This window comes from Ambystoma mexicanum, chromosome 5p (genome assembly GCF_040938575.1).
Source record: "Ambystoma mexicanum isolate Mex_15411 chromosome 5p, UKY_AmexF1_1, whole genome shotgun sequence".
Classification (NCBI taxonomy): Eukaryota; Metazoa; Chordata; class Amphibia; order Caudata; family Ambystomatidae; genus Ambystoma; species Ambystoma mexicanum.
In genome coordinates, this window is record NC_090930.1 from 1,247,286,634 (window position 1) to 1,247,305,175 (window position 18,542).

The 18,542-nt window shown below is 43.1% G+C and overlaps 1 protein-coding gene across 4 annotated transcripts in view; it reads left to right on the forward strand.

Moving 5' to 3' along the window:
• LOC138481515 (cadherin-10-like) overlaps positions 1 to 18,542 on the forward strand; it is a 1,315,401-nt gene that overhangs the window by 1,212,222 nt on the left and 84,637 nt on the right. For all 4 annotated transcript variants that reach the window (XM_069613702.1, XM_069613701.1, XM_069613700.1 and 1 more), the window contains one exon: positions 757 to 878. In XM_069613702.1, the coding sequence (XP_069469803.1) occupies positions 757 to 878 (122 nt within the window). The remainder of the gene's footprint in view (positions 1 to 756; positions 879 to 18,542) is intronic.

Below are 18,542 nucleotides of genomic sequence, written 5' to 3' on the forward strand. Positions count from 1 at the left end.
AGTACCCCAGGCTGCATCCCCAATGGGCCTTGCAAGGCGGGGGAAGCAAAACGCTCCCGGCCTTGTATGGCTCTGGTGCACTAATGAACTGTCAAGGAGAAACCATATTTTGCTACGACAGTACAAGCCAGACCAGGAGTGCTTCCTCGGCTGCAAAAAGCAGCAGATTGAGTTCTCAGTGTATACATGGGCTGGCTCAGCTCCTCCATAATGGGTGAGGCTACCTGTGGGTTGGCACTCCCTGGCCAATCAAGGACGTGCCACAACTGCTTTCGAGGAACAAACTTGGAGATCCCTGTTATAAATCTGTAATGTTTCCAAATGATATGACTGCATATCTAGACAGTTTAATGTAAGGTTGCAAAGATTTTACAATGAGGTCTTGGTATTCCAACCGTAGCCTTAAAAAATGTGTCCACGGAGTTCTCACATGGTGGGGCAAACAGAATTTAGAGCATGTATACATAGACATATAAGGACAAATGTTATGCGTGCACTCATTAATTAGCCCACTGGACACTTATAATTTTCTCTATATAATTAATGTATTTTGCCTAGGCTACGTTGTGTGTATTACTACGTAGGTTGAATGAACACCTTAATCTTGTTGAAAATGTACGTCCAAAGCAACATGATTTTGCAAGTTAGTTCAATGTAAAAACATGTCAGAGTTAATACACATTAGAAGATTCAGCGAAACAAGAGCTAAGAAGCCATGGTCGCACCAACATCATTCTTTACGCTTTCTTCTTTCAGACAATCCAAAGCAAGCCACGAGGGTGCATGTGTTCGTGAAAGTGCTGGATGTCAATGACAATGCACCTGAATTTGCCACAGTCTATGATACTTTTGTTTGTGAAAATGCAAGAACTGGGCAGGTAATACATTTGCATACGTAACCTCTTCATTTCCATTTGATGTGTTTATGTGTTTGCAACCTCTGTTTCAGATATACAGGTTTTCCCATAGGACATCTTTGTACAGCGGTGGACTGGCCTAAAGGTAACTCTGGAAATGTCCCTTTAGGTCCCTGTAATCCTTGGGCCTCCCTTATGTGTTGATCTATTTTATTTTCAGATCTGCTCATAGGAAAAGAGTTGGGATTTCTGAAAATGTGTAATATAGAGCCACTTTGAACATTATTTCCAGGGCCTCTTTTGGTTCCAGGCCACCCCTGTTGATGACACAGTCAGATCGTGTTGAGATACAACAGGGGTCTGCAATCTGAGGCTTCCATATGTTTTGGGGTCGACTCCCATTATCTCAAACCATTGACTATGCTGGATAGGAACGATGGGAGTTGCATTCCAAACCAAAGATTGCAGACCCTTGTGACACAGCCACTCTGATGAAGCAGACATTATGGAATAGGTCTCTGGTTATAAAAATGAATTCATAAAACCTTACTTAATGTAACAGAACATACACAAATAGCACACCTACTGATAAATATATGATGTCTACCAATTCAAGTTGAAGAACTTCATTTCCGGTGGAAAATGCCCATTTATGAGTGTCAACCCTTGGTTTCAGAAGGTAACATCACATAACTGTCTTTGGGCCTCATTACACGGATGGCGGAGAACCATGGCGCTATTAGCGCCATGGTTATGCCGGTAAAATACCGGCACCGCCGTGGCGGAAAGGGGAATTACCGCCCCATTCCAAGGTTGGCGGGGCGGTAATTCCCCCTTCCACCATTGCCCTTCCCCATTCCCATTTTTGCCCCATAGGGCATAATGGGAATGGGGAAGGCGCTAATTGCGGTACCGCAAATTGCGGTACCGTAATTAGCTCCCTGGGTCCCTTTGCAGGTTGGTTTTTAACGCCTGCAAAAAGCAGGCGTTAAATCCCCCAACCCGCAAAGGGACCTCGTAGTAAGGCGGTAAGGATTTACCGCTACCGGTATTTTACCGGTACCGGTAAATCCTTACCGCCATCCCTGTAATGAGGCCCTTTGTCTTCTAAGACTCGAGTGAAGGAATCCGTTCCATAGCTCTAATGCAAAGCACATTAGCAGTGCAAGAGATGCAAACCAGTAAGCTTTACAGAACCACAGCTCCAATGCTTTATTTATTTATTGTTTGCTTCTTAGGCGCTTCTACAATAAGTAAATACTGTTTCAAAACCCCCACAGGGCAGGGAGGGAAGGAGAGGTGGAAGTCCATTAAGCATTACAATATAATATTTAAGAGCAGAGTTGGGAGAGGCAGGGGGACGAACCTACTATGCCTTGTGAGTAATTCAGAACGTGCAGTGAAGACAGGAAGAGGGAATAGGGGGTAATGACCCCAGCACTGGACCGTTTAAGAGTGGGGGCTGTAGCGGTCTTAGGCAGGTTCTCTGCTTTGGCCCTAGTATAGAGCATTCTGGCAGGAAAGAGAAAGGAATGCTGAGAGAGGTGGGATGAGTGGCAGTATATGACAGGACTTATTTTTGTTTGGAGTAAAGGGTGGCAGGTTGCATGGCACTGATATGGTTTTGGGAGGGGAGTGAGAAGCAAACATGAGAATGTTGGAGGAGGATGGAAAGATGCTAGGAATATTGTGATTTGGTGAGTGGCGATTGGAAGGAAATATGAAGAAGGCGGGGCATAGTGGCCCAGCAACAGGTATTGTTTTGATTTTTTGGGGGGAAGGGTGAATGTTACGAAAGGTGAGAGGAAGACAGTGTTTTTTTTAGTGGGAGTGAGGCAAAGTTTGGAGACATACCCACCTAGGTTTTATATGCATCCCACAGACCTCGCCCTCCATCCCATACAGTGTTGGCTTATTGGGACAGTGTGGGTGTTCAAGAGTAAGTGGGGACATCCACAACATAAAACTGCAAAATCACCTCTCAGGAATGAAGAGCATATCTCATTTGTATTCAGAGTGACATAGAAAATGTTCTCTTGTTGTCCAGCCAATATCACTCGGTACAGGGTGGTGGAGAACATTGCTGGCAGTTCCCCATCTACAATGTAATATAACTGCACTGTTGTGTACTTATAATCCTGATCAAATAAACTTATGTGCAGTCCATTTTCATTAAAAGAGTGAAGGAGAGTCCAGACATCAGCATGGTTCTTGGGATGCTCCACTAACATTAAAAGGCGTGGGGTCTGAGAAAGTACCGAAGGGTCACAAAAGTGGAAAAGGGATCTGTGCCGTAAATGATTATAAAGAGACGCGGTGCAGACCGTCTCTCCCATCATACATTGTTCCTGCACACCACAATCTGTCAAACAGCAAGAATCCAAATAATGTATACACTTTAAGTCAAAGTGGTTTGAGAATGTTATTGATTTAAGAAAAATATTACACAATATAAACATTAGTTGGTCTTGAGATACAATTCCCAATAATGTTAATGAGCCAACACTTGTTTCCCAGTCTTGTCACAAGACCACGTTTTCATTAAAGTGCCTCTTTTTTTGGACGTGAGTTGTGAATTAGTATTTAGAGGAATGTGGCACAGTACGTTATGACCAGGCGTGGTACAGTTAGCCTGGCATGAGAGGGGAGTGATGTGGGACAGGTGGCAGTGAGCAGAAGTCACATATACATGTCATCTGCCACACAGAACCAGTGCAGAGGAGGCAGGGCCAGGCTATGGAGATGAGAACTGGTTAGTGTGTTGAAGGTTGGTGGTATCATTAAAATAAGTTTAATGCATGGTTAAAAGTGGCTTTGCACTGCTGAAAAAGGACTTTGCACTGCTAAAATATACTTTGCACAGTTCCACGAATCAGGGTTTGTGTCGGCAGTGCAAAGTCAGTGCAAAATTAACTTTGCATTGTCTCTGCAGTGCAGGAAATACACTTTGCACAGTACCGTGAATCAGGGTTTGTGTCGGCAGTGCAAAGTCACTCTTCAGCAGTGCAAAGTTACTTTGAACCGTGCAAATATTTCCATGAATCGGCCCCTAAGTTAAGCAGTGTAAGATGCAGGACAGTCATTGCGCACTCGTTACATTGTGGGCACATACTTAGCATAAAGAGGTTGCCATACATTCACTAGATCAGCGTGTAATTTATTAAATTACAACTCTGCATGTATGAAATCAGCGCTCTCCATTGACTGTTTCCAAAACATGGTTCAGTCATAATAGTTTCACTGGCATATTTTTGTATTTTAGTTAATAATTCTTAGTGGTACTTAAATTGCTTTATCGAAGAACCCAGTAGAAATCAACAAGGAGAAACCGTATCATAAAAGAGAAAAACCCACTTTGAGAAACAAAACACAGTAAAGGGGATTTCATGTGTTAGGGGACAAAGGGATGGCCACTATTTCATGCAACACATAGAAACTCCAGGCCGTAATTTGGTCGTGGTGAGCCGTTAAAAGTAGACATGCATGTAGGTGGATCCCTGCCATCAAATTTGGGATATTTGCACGGTGGAGTGCAAATGTGCAGGGCAAAAGGCTGCATAGAAGCCTGTACGCCGACTTTTGCCATACACTTTTGCAATCCTCCGTGCCAAATGAATAAATTCTGCCTGCCATGCATACAAGGCAGTCCCTTTTTACAATTGGCATAAACGCGAGATGCACTCCGTCCCCTCCTCTCTGTCATACAATGAAGGAAAATGGGTCAGACAACAAATGAAAGATGTAAAAGCTTTACACAAGGCTGTTATGTCTTTCATTTTTCTGTATGTCCTGCTTAAAGTGAGCCCCATGGGAGCGCATTTTAGAGTGAGTGGAGTGGAAAAAGAACACAGAAAATACCTGTTATGGTTTTATTTTCTGATCCAGCTCCCTGTCCTGCCTTCCTGAGGATTAGGAGGGCAGAACAGTGGAGGTATCTTCTGTGCTTTGCTTTTCTCTCCCATTTCAGGGAGTACTTCCTGTTACACCTGCATGCCATTTTCATGTAGACATAAAACAGATGATTGTAAAGGTACATGCCTTGGTTTAGCACCTGTAATGAGCAGGAAAATTACATTGGAATTATTATAAAGCATTGCCTGCAAAGCGTATTTGTCATCAGAGTCGTAAAGTCATGTGACATCAAGGCTCATTCTCATTCATTTGTATGGAAGTGAGGAGGGACTGATGTTGTTATGAGGCTGGAAGGTGGGGCTGGCAGTTTATAGGGGTGTGCAAGGTTTTGGGGTTAGATAGACTTTTCTTAGGAGACACTTCACTTGAGAGCTGGTGGAGCAAAGGGACTATTTGTCCTATTGGTTGATATCTCATCCCACATGGTTTATAGTGATCATTTCGAAAACAAACATTTCGAAAGTCAAAATATGGAAAAAAAAATATAAAAAAATAAAAGTCGAATTTATTTTTCATTACGTTTTTTATTCGAAATGGGGGGGTTCCACCCCCAACCCCCTTTTTAATTTTTTTTTTGTTTTACCCATTTTTTTTGTTCCCGGACCCCAAAATAAATATATAATAATAAAAAAAAAATCAATATCTTTTTTTTCGATATTATTGTTTTGACATTATTGTCTTTCGATTTTTCTTTCTTCGAAATTATGATTGACCACCATCCCGCATGATGGCTGCACCCAAAGTGGACTGTTTACGATTGGAACCCGGAATGTTAAGGGGCTGAACTCTCCCATGAAGTGAGCCCTGGTCTGATCAGAATGAACTAGGGCAGGTCTGGACATATTGTTTTTACAGGAGACAAGGATGAAGAAGGGGGAGAAGAGGCATATGAGAGGCGGGCAGGTGGGAGATGTCATTTGGGCATCAGGAATGGTCAAGAAAGGGGCTGTTGGGATGGTCTTTCACAAAAGGTGGAGTTTGCTGAATTGGGAGGTCACTAGGATGCTGGAGTGACGCATCCTGGTGATTCAGGGAGAACTGGTAGGGGTAAGGTTGATGTTGGCTTCTGTTTACTGCCCAAACCAGGGCATTTGGCCTTTAGCTATTGAGGCGATTGTGGTGCTTGTAGGTGGGGACTTCAATTTGTGGACAGTTTGCAACCTGAATTGGTGCTTACTGGAGGAGTCACAGGGAAGTGCCCGCTTCCAATCAAGGAGGTGGATTTGGACCTATATTGGGTGTCAGGGGACTGTGAGATATTTGGAGAAATGTCCATCCTCAGGAGAGGAGCTTCACTTTTTATTCCACCCTGCATGATAAGTATGTGAAAATAGATTATTTACTTATGCAATAAAATGTCAGAGAATAGGGTTATCAGTTGTGGGATGAGACTGATAGACTAGTCTAATCAAGACTTGGTGTATATGATGGTGGAACTGGCTGGCCTCAACAGAAAGGTATCCACATGGAGGTGTAATGATTCCCTTTGACAGGATCAGGCTTTTGATCAGGGATTTGCAAGTACTTTGAGTTGAATGACACGGGTGATGTGAAAATGTGCACTGTCTGGGATGCGGGGAAGGTAACTTGGAGGTGCTTGTTAATTAGGGAAGGGCATCAGAAGAAAGGGAGAGTACTTTAATATAGAATTCCCAGTGAAGAGAGATATGTACCTTAGAGGGTAAGTTGCACAGCTGCTTGTGGTGCATTTCAGATAACTGTTTGCTTTCAAAAAGAAGCACCTAGAATTTAAATTGCTGAGTCTGGGAGATACAGTTTGGAAGCTGACATTTCTGAAACAGAAATACTATGAGAAGGGTGACAAGGCCAATGAGCTATTGGCTTCCAGACTCAGGTCACATAAGATATGGGACCCTGAGGGGATTGTGCATGAGAACCTGAGGGTATTGCAGAGAGCTTTGTTAGATTTTAGCAGACCATTACAAAAAAGAAGGTTGTATAAGGAAAGGGGTGAGGCAATATCTTGCAGGGATGGTTCTCCCGACCCTCTCTTGGTAGAGGCGACTCGGTTGGATTTCCTAATAACCACAAAAGAATTACAGGCAGGGATGAACAGAATACCATCAGGCAAAGATACAGGCAAGGACAGTTACACGATTGGGTTCTATAAAAGGTATGCTGAGCTGATGTTACCACATTTAGCCAAATCTTCAAAACCATTCTTGATATGTGGAGTAGCCCTTTGTCTTTTAGTAAAGCAATGATATTAGTGATTCCTAAAGCGGCCAGGGACCTGACTAGATGTCAATTGTACCGCCATATATCCTTATTGAATGTTGTTGAAAAGATCTTTACCCAAACTCTGGCCTCTAGACTGGAAGCCCTGATGGACCCAACTAATATATACCAACCAAGTAGGTTTCATTAATTGGCCAACAGAGAGCAGATACGGTCTTGAAGACACTGAATTTAATAAACATTACAGAGGAGGGTGCAACCCGACCCTTCTACTGTTGGATGTCAAAAAGGCCTTTGACCGGGAAGACTGGAGGTTTCTGTTGGTGGTTCTGGAGAAGGTGGGGTTTGATGAGGGATTCTGAGGGGGGTAAGCACATTATATTCAGATTCCTCTGCCCAGGTGATGTGAATGGGAAGGGGTCAGGGACCTTTGGGTTAGGAAATGGAACTAGTGAGGGTTGCCCATTGTTCCCCTTGTTTTTTTCCCTTTCGATGGAGCTTTTGGCTGTACACATAAGGATGGATCCTGAGACAGAAAGATTGGAGGTGGGTGGGAACGAGTATAAACTAGTGCTGTATGCAGAACACATTCTCATCTATTTGCGTAACCCCCTCACTTCAGTTCCGGCAGATAGAGATACAGAAATATGGTTCCCTGTTGGGCTTTAAGGTCAATGTGGAAATATCTATCTTGTTTTCCTATGGTAGAGATCAAGGAGATGATCTGAGGGATTTGGCTCAGTTGAATGTGATGATTCAGAGGGAGGGTAAACAATATTTCAGGATCCAGGAGAGTAGGACTTTAGAGGAGCTTTACAAGGCAAACTACCACCCTCTATTGGTTACTTCATACACTGTACTGGAGACATTATCTAAACTGACCTTGCCCTGGATGTGCAGATTGAATGCCCTCAAGATGACATAGCTGCCTAAAATTCTCTGTTTATTCCAGATGCTCCCCATTAAGGTTCCATAGAGAGTGTTGGTGTATTTGAAATTTAAAACCCTATGGTTCCTTTGGCAATGCCTGAAACATAGAGTGGCATTTCACACATTGGTACTGCCAAGGCGATGTGTGGGAGTGGGTTTCACGGATATAAAGATCTACTATAGAGCAGCCAAAATTAGAGCCTCTGTCAGCATCTTAGAGGTGACAGGGACAAACAGTGGGAGGAGCTTGAGAACATCATGATGCAGCCAGCGACCATTGGGGAACGGCTGTGGGTTCTAAAAAATAATGTACCAAGGACAATTTTGCAGCATGGAGTGGTCGGTATATAAGGAGTAGATGGGCCGGATTTTAGAGTTGCTTGTGTCTGACTGTAACATTGTTGGCATAGGACGCGTATCCAAAGCCACTGCCAGCTCACTGTGCTACTTGTGCGAATGTTGTGCACTAGTCGGAAGTCGAAAGGAATGAGAAATCAGATCATCAAATAAAGTTAACACTTAGGGCCTCATCACGAGTTGGGCAGTAACGATGGCGCTAATAGCGCTGGTACTATCTGCCCTACCGCCAAACCCACCGGCGCTATTAGCGCCGGATCACGGGTTTGGCAGATTTGGAAATCCCCATTCCCCATTGGGCTCAAGGGGAAATTTCACGCTCATACCGCCGGTGGATTTCCCGCGGGCGGTATAAGCGTGAATTTTCAGTGGATTTCTCCCCAGCTCAGAGCTGGGGAGAAATCCACCGAAGCCCTGATGTGGCAGACCCTTAAATCCGGTGGTAACACTGCTACCACCGGATTTAAGGGTTACCGCCAAACACATGATGAGGTCCTTAGTAACTAAGTGTTAACTTTGCTTTGATGACAATGCTGCCCGAACCAATAGAATGGGACCGACCCACTGCTGGCGTGGCAACAGGCAGCCCTTTTCACACCTCCAACAACAAGACTTGTGGGTGGGGATGGTCCTGTTGTTATGCTCGAGTCACGAGTGAATTGTGTAGGAATGTGCTTGCCTGCCTGGGGAGAGGGGGGGGCAGGGCTGCCTGCCTGGCTGACTCGGAGCCTGAGCCTCGACCTCTCAGGGCAGAGTAAATGCCTGTTGCTATGAAGGTGTAGCCAATGGTGCTCTTTCTTACCGTCCCGCATGACCGTCACGCGCAGATGAGGGAGAGACACACCCCAGCACACAAGATGACTGTAGAGGAAGAAGGAACTTGATGAGGGAGGGAGCAATAGGCCTCAAAGCACACACGACTGAAGGCTTTTTGCCCTACTGCTGCTAGCCTGCTAACCGGCCAAAAAAAACTAAAAGTAAGTAAAATTAAATAAAACCATGTTGAATAGGGACTGTCCGGGGGTCGCTGCTGACTGCAGCTAGTGGAAAGCGGACTCTTCTCACTCATTCTATGTCCCCTACTGCACCAATATGCCTCTGGAGAAATGGTGCAGAATACATTATGCACAAGTGGAAAATGACCACCATCAACCTCAGACAGGGAGACATATTTAAACACAACACAATGAACCATCTACATACCACCACGTATTATACATATATAATGCAAGTCTCACCTTGCTGCATCATCTGCAGAGGTTCTTTCCCAGCTATAGCTTCATCACATGCACCATACTCCCCTACCAGATAGACAGAATCAGAGCCTTGGGGTCCGTGTGCTGTTCCTGCAAACGGTGTGTCTGCAACTCTGAAGACAATTGTAATTGTAAATGACACCTCTATGGATTTATTCATAACGATACTGTGTACTTAGAACCGTGCCGATTTGCATATGTCAGAATTTTCAGGCTGCTTTCAAATTATTCCCACTTCTGTACAACCACACCTTTACTTTGTGAATTGACGCACATTGTCTGAGTTCTCTGGTCATTCTTATTTGGGCAACATACTGCAGGAACTGCCTTTGCAGGACCATGCTGACTGATGGCTGCAGGATTTTCCATCAGAGAGTGTCTTTATGGGAAAAGGCGCATGGGCAATTTCTGAAATAAGCAACATTGTTAATGTGTCAGGTTAGGGATCGCAGATCAGCGAGGGTAGCTGTAAAGTATCATGATAGGCATATAATGCACAAAATGATAGTAGGTGTACTGTATGGCAAGCAATGCACTCCAACCTTTTATTTAACAACTTTCCTAGGCTGTACTGTATAGGCGCATTTACCTTTCCAATCAATTCACTGCAGCGTGGAAACCTGCATCTTGAGACCACATTTGAACAGTGAAGCGATTGCTGAGACCACACCTGCAGAGAACCCTACAACCCTACAAGACGCAGACTGGTGCGCTAAAATTCAAAAAGCTCTGGCAGACGAAATTGCCCTGCTTCAATCTAGAATTGAGCAAAAAAAACTCAGTACCCTCTCTAGTGAGTCCTCTGCTTGGGTACAATCCTTCCTTGCCAATCGCACTACTAGGGTCTTCTCACCCTCGGCATCAGCTGACCCTATCCTGATCTATTGCGGCGTCCCGCAAGGATCATGCATATCACCAACCCTATATAATATTTTTACAAAGCTCCTGTTTGACCGTCTCAACAACCTGGGCGTCACATACACAAATTATGCTGACGACACTCAGGTTCTCAGCACGCTATCAGGATGCTACGAAGAGGACTCTAAATCGATTAATGGCTTATACCTCAAGATCCAAGCAAAGAGGGGAGACCACAGCTTATGTGTTAATGACGTGAAAACCGTGCTGTTGCTCATCGGCTCCCAACCACGACTAAATAAATTAGACCCGCGATATGCATGCATCAACATTGATGACAACCTAATCAAAGTGGCCAAAGAAAACAAAACTTTAGGGGTATACTTGGACTCTACTCTCTCGCTAAAAAAGCAAGTGAATGCCACTGCATCTTCTACAGCTTACAGAAACAAGCTGATCAATGCATGCAAGTCTTTCCTCTCGCCCAGTATCTGCATTACTTTAGCTAGAGCAATAGTGCTCTCCAAAATGGACTACTGCAACACCCTCTTCCTAGGCAACTCTGAGCGCAACCTTAACAAACTCCAGGTTCTTCAGAACAATGCCTTAAGAGTGGCATTGAGCATGTCTCGATCCTCCCACATCTCAAGCTTCAGACAGGACGCCCATTGGCTCTCAGTACGAGACAGAATAACCCTCAGATCTCTTGTCATCATCCATAAGTGTCTATCGAACACAGCACCCAAGTACTTGGCTGTTAAATTTAACAAACACCAATCAGCTAGACCGACCAGAACCTTGTACTCGCACTGCCTCTCCATTCCCAAATTGAACTTTAAAAACGCGGCTGGTTCTAGCTTCCCGGTCCTAGCTGCCAAACAATGGAACGCTTTACCCCTCAACCTCAGAACGTGATCGTCGTTCTGGACCTTCAGAGCCAATACTAAGACCTGCCTCAAGAACTGCTTAACATCTGTTTAATTCATCTCTACTGTATCTCATGTTGTATTGTACCTCATTATGTATCATCCCGTGACCACCATGTAACGCTAGTCCTCCACACTTATCATTGGCTTTTTTGTCATTGTCTGTGTTTATTATGAAAATGCTTGTAAAGTGTTGAACTTGCTTTAAGTCTCTGGCGCCCAGTTACCTCAGGGTTCGGCGTGCGGTATAAATAAAGAAACTAAACTAAACTTTGCCCAGTTTTCTAGCCTAAGTTCCTAATGTGAGAATAGAAGTGACAATCCCCACTGCAGCTATTGTGAACCAGGGAAACCATCATATACCAATGTGTTGACGATATGTCTGCTGCTCAAATATGACAGGGTACTGCCAAAGCAAGCAATAGCATTAAGGTGATACTCAATACTGTATACATCTATGCTGCCTGCCAAAAGTATTGGATTGCTGCTATATTATTCCAGGAAGCTGCTTTGTTATGCCAAGGAGCTGCTCAGTTATGCCAAGAGGCAGCATATTGAAAAACACGTATGCCATGTAGTGCAGCACAACTAAGCAGCGGTGCTTTAAACAGTTATGCCTGAGTCTTTATTGTTTATGGGCAAACATCTAGTTCAAAGACGCAGCGTGGTTCTGCTCGGTTAGTCTCCAGAACATTTACCTTGCATGCCAATTTTCATCCTGCACCATTCACATTGTTTGCCATTTTCATCCCAAAACATATACATTGCTTGTCATTTTCATCCGGGCTCCTGTGCATTGCCCCTTATTTTCCAACCCGCATCTCTTGCATTGCTTATAATTTCCATCCTGGCTCATGTGCATTTATTGCCGCATTTGTCCAGAATTCTACGCATTTTTGCCATATTATTTATCAAAATGTCCCGTTGCTTGCAGTGGCCGTTCTGCATCCTGTCTTGCTTGTGATTTGATAGTCAGATCTCTGAACTTGCCTGCTGTTTGAATCCTGGTTGACTTGTGTTGCTTTTGCCATTTTGATACCCCCTGTTGCTCTATGCACCTTACTTCTACGCAGTATGCGCAGTATACGCAGTATACGCAGGATACGTGTGCTAATGATTTCAGACAGGACTGTGGTCTTCCAGTTCATCTGTTCATTGTCAGCGGGTCCCTAGTGGCTGACTGTTCTTTCTGCTGTGAGTCCTTGCTCTGCACAAAAAGAGGCAGACTCTTTTAGCCTGTGAGTATGCACTCTCGCTCCAGAGGGGAGATGTTTGGACAGCCCTTGCCTTGACAGCTGTGATTCTTCATGCACAATGCTATAGTTGTAGTATGTTACTGGTCAGGTCAGTCACATGTGGGTGTTATTGTAAATTAATCATACAAGGCATGAATTAGAGTAAAGTAAATGTAGGTCTGGTGCACTTAGTTTGCAGCACCCGCCCGGGCACTGGCCACTGTCTGTTAGCCCTTGTGTCGTTAGCTGGCTCTACTGGTAGTGCAGCTTGTATGTACATGGAAAACTGAAAGTTTTCCCTTTTCTGCTTTGAGCATTTCCCTTGTCGGCAGTGATGGAAGTGGAAAAAAGGAACCAGTTGTACTCTGGCTGCATCCGCAAAAGAGGTAGTAAGGCGGGTTGGTCGGACATATTAGCAGGCTGGCGGTGTAGTGGTGACCAGGATCAGAAACCTTGGCTCAAATTGTTGGATTTCAAGGTCTACACAGTAATAATGTCTTATGGAGTTTACTTACAAAAAACACAAATTGAATAATAAAGCCACATGACAGCATGTAAATCCTTATAGCAACATATTAAACCAAACGAATATCATTGTGGCTTTAATTTTCCCATCCTAAAGGAAAAACTATAAATCCCAGAATGTCAGACAATCTCAACCTGAACAATCTAGTTAACCCCATTGTACTTTTCAGTGATTTAAGACATGTAATACAAGACGTTGTGTTTGGTGACTTAAGCAACTTTATTTTTTTGCATGTAAAGATAGTAGACATCATAGATATAAACAAATCTCTACATGGGTGCTTTGTGTTGCTCACTTTAACTATCAAAGACTTGCGGTGCTTTGTGAGATCTTTGAGTTGGAAATGTTCCATCATGCATATGAAAGGTTTTGACACTGATAAACGTTTGCAATCTGGGCACCTTAGCCACCTGCCGAGCCACAGACAGGAGGGTTTTTTTGCGGGGGAGGAGGTGTGTGTGTGTGTGTGTGTGTGTGTGTTTGTACGCGTGCCACTGGGACTTGGGAAACTGGCAGTGCTTGAATGTCTGGCCTGAGACTCGAGAGAAAGAAAAAGTTTCCAAAAGCGTTTCATGAGCCTTTGAACTACATGTACGCTCTGTAAAAATTAAAAGGACTTGTGGTATGGAGTAGCCATGATTTATTTTACACTTCAATTTCTGGTTATGGGTATTAAGCACAGCGTAAACACTCAATGAGTAGCATTTTCTGTAAAGTGGTGAATTGACGCAATTCACGGATGAGGTTTTGAGGGCCACTTTTTTCTAGGTGAGGGGCAGGCCACTTTTTTGAGGTGAGGGGCAGGCCACCTTTTTTTAGGTTCCCAGGCTTCTTGTCACAGTCCAATACTGTGGATGCCCTAACAAAGGAAGAACTACAGGGACTACTTGTAAGAGTAGCACATATTCCCAGTTCAGTAAATACAATATAAGTGCATTTAATCAATGTCTTCAAAGAATGGAAGCACAATTTTACTTCTGTCTTCAGGCTCTATACAGTGCAATTGTTACTTAAAGAATAGCAATTTGTGGCAATGGTTCCAGTTTTCCAGCAATTGCTATCTTCCAGTATAGCACACATGCAATCTGTAACATTGCTTACCAAGTGACATATACCACAATAGTGAGCATGCATTTAAAGACATATATCTAATCTCATCTCGTCTGCTCATATTAAAGAAGGCAGCGCTTTAACTGCACCTAATTTGAAACTTGGATAGAAAAATTGATAGAAATAGATAGATAGATAGATAGATAGATAGATAGAGCTTTACCATGTTGACATCATAAATGCACAGCTTGTTTAATCACTTGTTTTCCACAAGTCAACTAGTTCCCATATGTAATAATGTCCACTTCAATTGCTAGCACTCCAACAGATCTGTACACTCTTTATTGGCCCATAATTGTCTTATCATAAATCGAGAGGATTGTACCAGTACACATTGAACTCTGTCACAGCCACACCTCCAAATACACGTCTGATAAATCATTTATATTCAATAGTGAATCTGTACCTTGTTAAAAAAAAAAGAAACTACACACAAATGTCATAGAAAAAAAGCAGAACGTGTTTAAAAACCAGGGAACATCACAGCAGAAATCTTACATCTTCAGTCTTTTAAATTTAAAAATAATGAATTCTGCTGGATTATTGGCATCTTTTAGCAGTGTGGTCATCTAGTACCAAGGGTGCTCTATTTTCCCTAAAATTATGCCATTACAAAGCTATGTGTTTCTTATTTTAAACAGATGCGTTTAGCCTGGACAGGCCCTATAACCCACACACACTTTGATTAATCTGATTAACTTTTTGACCTGTGGGCTATTTGTCTGAGACAAGAGTATTGATCGAATCCAGGCTGGCCATTAGCAAAGACCACATATATTAGCTCCCAGCATTACAAATGTAGAGCTATTAACATGCTACTGAAGCCGAGTCTACGCTAGCCTGACAAGCCATTGGGCATTATTTATCAAACGTAAAAAAACAGTGCAGTGCAATTGCTTCAGAGTGGATGAGGTTCAATGCGGTTGAATGGGATAAGTGAGGGTGGGGCATTAGCTGAAATGGGTACTGATCACCGAGAGTGGTAGGCACGGAGAGAGGGTAGCAAAAGACACAGCATCCTGAGCATAGAGGATTGCATTCATGTTTTCTATGATGCATGCTGTGTTTTATGATTTAAAAAAAAAATATTTTACTTAGTAATGATAAGAATAATAAGAATAATAAGAATAATACGAATAAGAATAATAATAATAATGTGTTTTTATATAATGCTTTAATCTAAAGTACTTTACGTGGCACATATTTACATACATTACTATTATGTATAATAATAATATCATTATTAATAATAATAATACGAATACTAATAATAAAAATAATACCAACAATAATAAATACAATCATTCTGAAACTTGGAATTAAGTTTGTTAACACAAATATATAATTCGATCACCTTGGCAAGCAATCTGAATCTGTGCAAGTTGTGTGCACAAGATCTACACACACACATCGGTAGCCCTATGAACAATCTAAAGGATTAAGGAGGTCTGAAATCCCATTAAAAAATGCATGTAGACAAATGCATCACAAAGAGAGTATTTTCTATGCAATCAATCCCCATCACCGGGGTGTTGCTAGGTCTGGAAAAGATCTGGGGCTATGCTAATGTCAGGACTGATGGGACTCAGGGCTAACTAGCGTGTTGTTTTAGCCCCTGATCTTCTATCCAGGGCTACAACCAAAAGACCCTTGGCTATAGCCCCACCAACCCACCCCTAGCAACGCCTCGGCCCCATCATCTGGCACGAATAAAAGACCATATGAAATTTAGAAAAATATGTGCTGTCCTGTATATTTCAAATCACATAAGAAATAATGAGAATAAACCATGTAGTGATTCAGTAGTAATCAGCGTGGTTTTGCTGGTCCCCTGACCAGAGTCACTTGATGCCTATCTTTGGTAGACATATGTGCACATGCTTGTGGAGTAGGACGTCACACCTATAGCAAGAATACGAAAAGCTGCTACACTGCATCCGATAGAAGTCCACCAGACAATGGTGCGTGGCCACATTGATACACGTGCTGTGACATGAGACCGCATGAATAGGCCACACGCTGTTATTAAACACTGTCAGCAGTGATGCAGCAGAAGGTGCTGGGAATTCCAGAAATTGATGGATGGGATATGAAGGTGAGAGGAAAGCCTGGCAGGGGGTGCAAGCAGCTGATTGTTGTGTTTTTGGGCTGAGTGTGCCTGCAATCTGAGGATCAATTGACCTTCCTTAGGGACTCCATATTTTGATGTTTCCTCATTTGCATGGTCACCCTTTACCAGCACCACACTATGACTTTGATTGTCTTGGTGATGCAGACCTTATTTAATAGGTAAACTAGCAAAGCTATGCTTATACCCCACACCATCCACCTCCCAGAAACCCGTCTCAAGATTGTAGACCAGTGTTGTGCAATGTTCTTTCAAACTAGCAGATGGAAAATGGTACAAGTGTCTAAAAATGTAAGAAACTGAAAGGAACGTGGTCTTTGGAACGTAACCTTAAGATCCAACATTGAAAATTAAGAAGTTTAAAGATCTCCATGATTCCATAACAGTATATCAAAATGTGCATTTATGGCTAGTCCACATGTTTAGCCTGTTCTCCTACTGTGCTGGATTAAAGTGGCTAATATTAAAACCCATTTACTGCTGATATTTGTCTGCCCTGCCCTAGTATGTGGATCTACGATCTTTGATCATGGTACATGGGTTCGAAGCGATCTTCATTTTAACTGCTACATGCCTGAGCATTTAAACTTGGATCAAATACACTGTAATAATAAAAATGCACCTTTTATATCAGGCTTCATGCTGGAGACTAGCCCCTAAGTGTGTGGCCCAGATTCACATCTGTGACACGCTGCAGTGCTTGCTTCCAAGACAAACGTGTTGCTGCTGAGCTATCCGCTATGATACCTGCATTGCAACTGTGCTGCTGTAGGATAAGGACTGTGAAATGAAAACGCTGGACTTGGGAAAAATGCAAAAATCCCTCATAACTCTGACTTTGAGACTTTGAGCTCTCCCCGATATGCCTCAAGCTATCTCATTGTGTCTCAAAATAGTGCCACTTGAGTAAGAGGTATGTCACCCATTGGCTTGTGAGCTACCCATTTATGCCTGAGATCTTCCACTGTTGATCCTGAAAGCTGCCCCCACCAGCCAGGGAACTGCCCTTGCCTGACCCTGTGCGCTATCTCCGGGTTGAACATGTAAGCTCTTGCCCGAAATGTGCCTAAGAGTTTCTCTCCAACCCAACTAATGAACTGCCCTTCCTCAAATCTATGAGATGCTTCACCACTGCATGAATATGTGGACACTCGGATCATCGATTCCAAACGAATTCATTGTCACAGGCAACTAATCTCGTACATCTGTCTCAAAGCCAGAAACAAAGTCAACTGCTCTGCAAGTGGAAATGCTGTGACCTTTCCACTGAAGATTCTCGCCATGCAGAGGGTTTCAAAGAGTGCAGTGGTTGCAGCCTGCTGATCCTAAGTGCCTAATTGCCCTTAAAACCTTGTGCCTGGATCTAGCCCGTCACAGTGTGTTGAAGTGTTACATTTCTGTTTCATTCGTGTACAACAACATGCTAGTAAGCTGATTTCCATGTGTATGTATGCCATTTTCTGGGCACCAAAGGCTTGTGTCTAAAGTTTGCATGAATAACATCCAAGCAAAGTCATCTAGCTGTTAGCTACAGCCATGAAATAAAGGGATTTAAATAATGTGCTGACCGGTTAATCATACGCAAACAAGTCAAGGAAGCACAACCACAATTGTGTTTTTTTTAAATGCATATTGTAGTATTCTTCCAACTGAGGAATGAGAATGTGGAAGACTGAACGTAGAACTACGTAGATGGACATCTTCCACTGGAACGTGCATCTTTGGAAAGCTGGAATAACAGAACGGAAGCTGACTTTGGAGAAGCCAGTGGGACGCACATGCAGCTCTTAATAACATAAGAAGAAACGTACCTTCTGTGTCTGCATCTTTTCACAAATGCTGCGGGTTCTGTCACTACACTTCCTGACACACTCAGCCTCTCTTGTACGGGAATGGACAAGGAACATTTGAGAAGATACGGTTAATGCAATTTTAGAAAGAGTGGCTGTTGTTCACCGATTTTATTCTATAAACAGGATGCCATGTCCTCATGTTGGGGCCCAAAGAAACTGTGAAGGCCACGGTTCTGCAACTATTGAGTCATCGCCCGTCCATAAATATTTCCCCTGATTGATAAATACTTCTCCTGATTGATAAACACTTCTCCCAAATGATTGCTCTTTAAGAGGGATTATTCGCCTTACTACACAGGAAAGCTTGTTGAAAGCTCATTTAAGATATGCCTTATCCCATTTCTGTCCTAAAAGAGACCCACCCACTGCCCATATACAAACATTCCACGTGACTC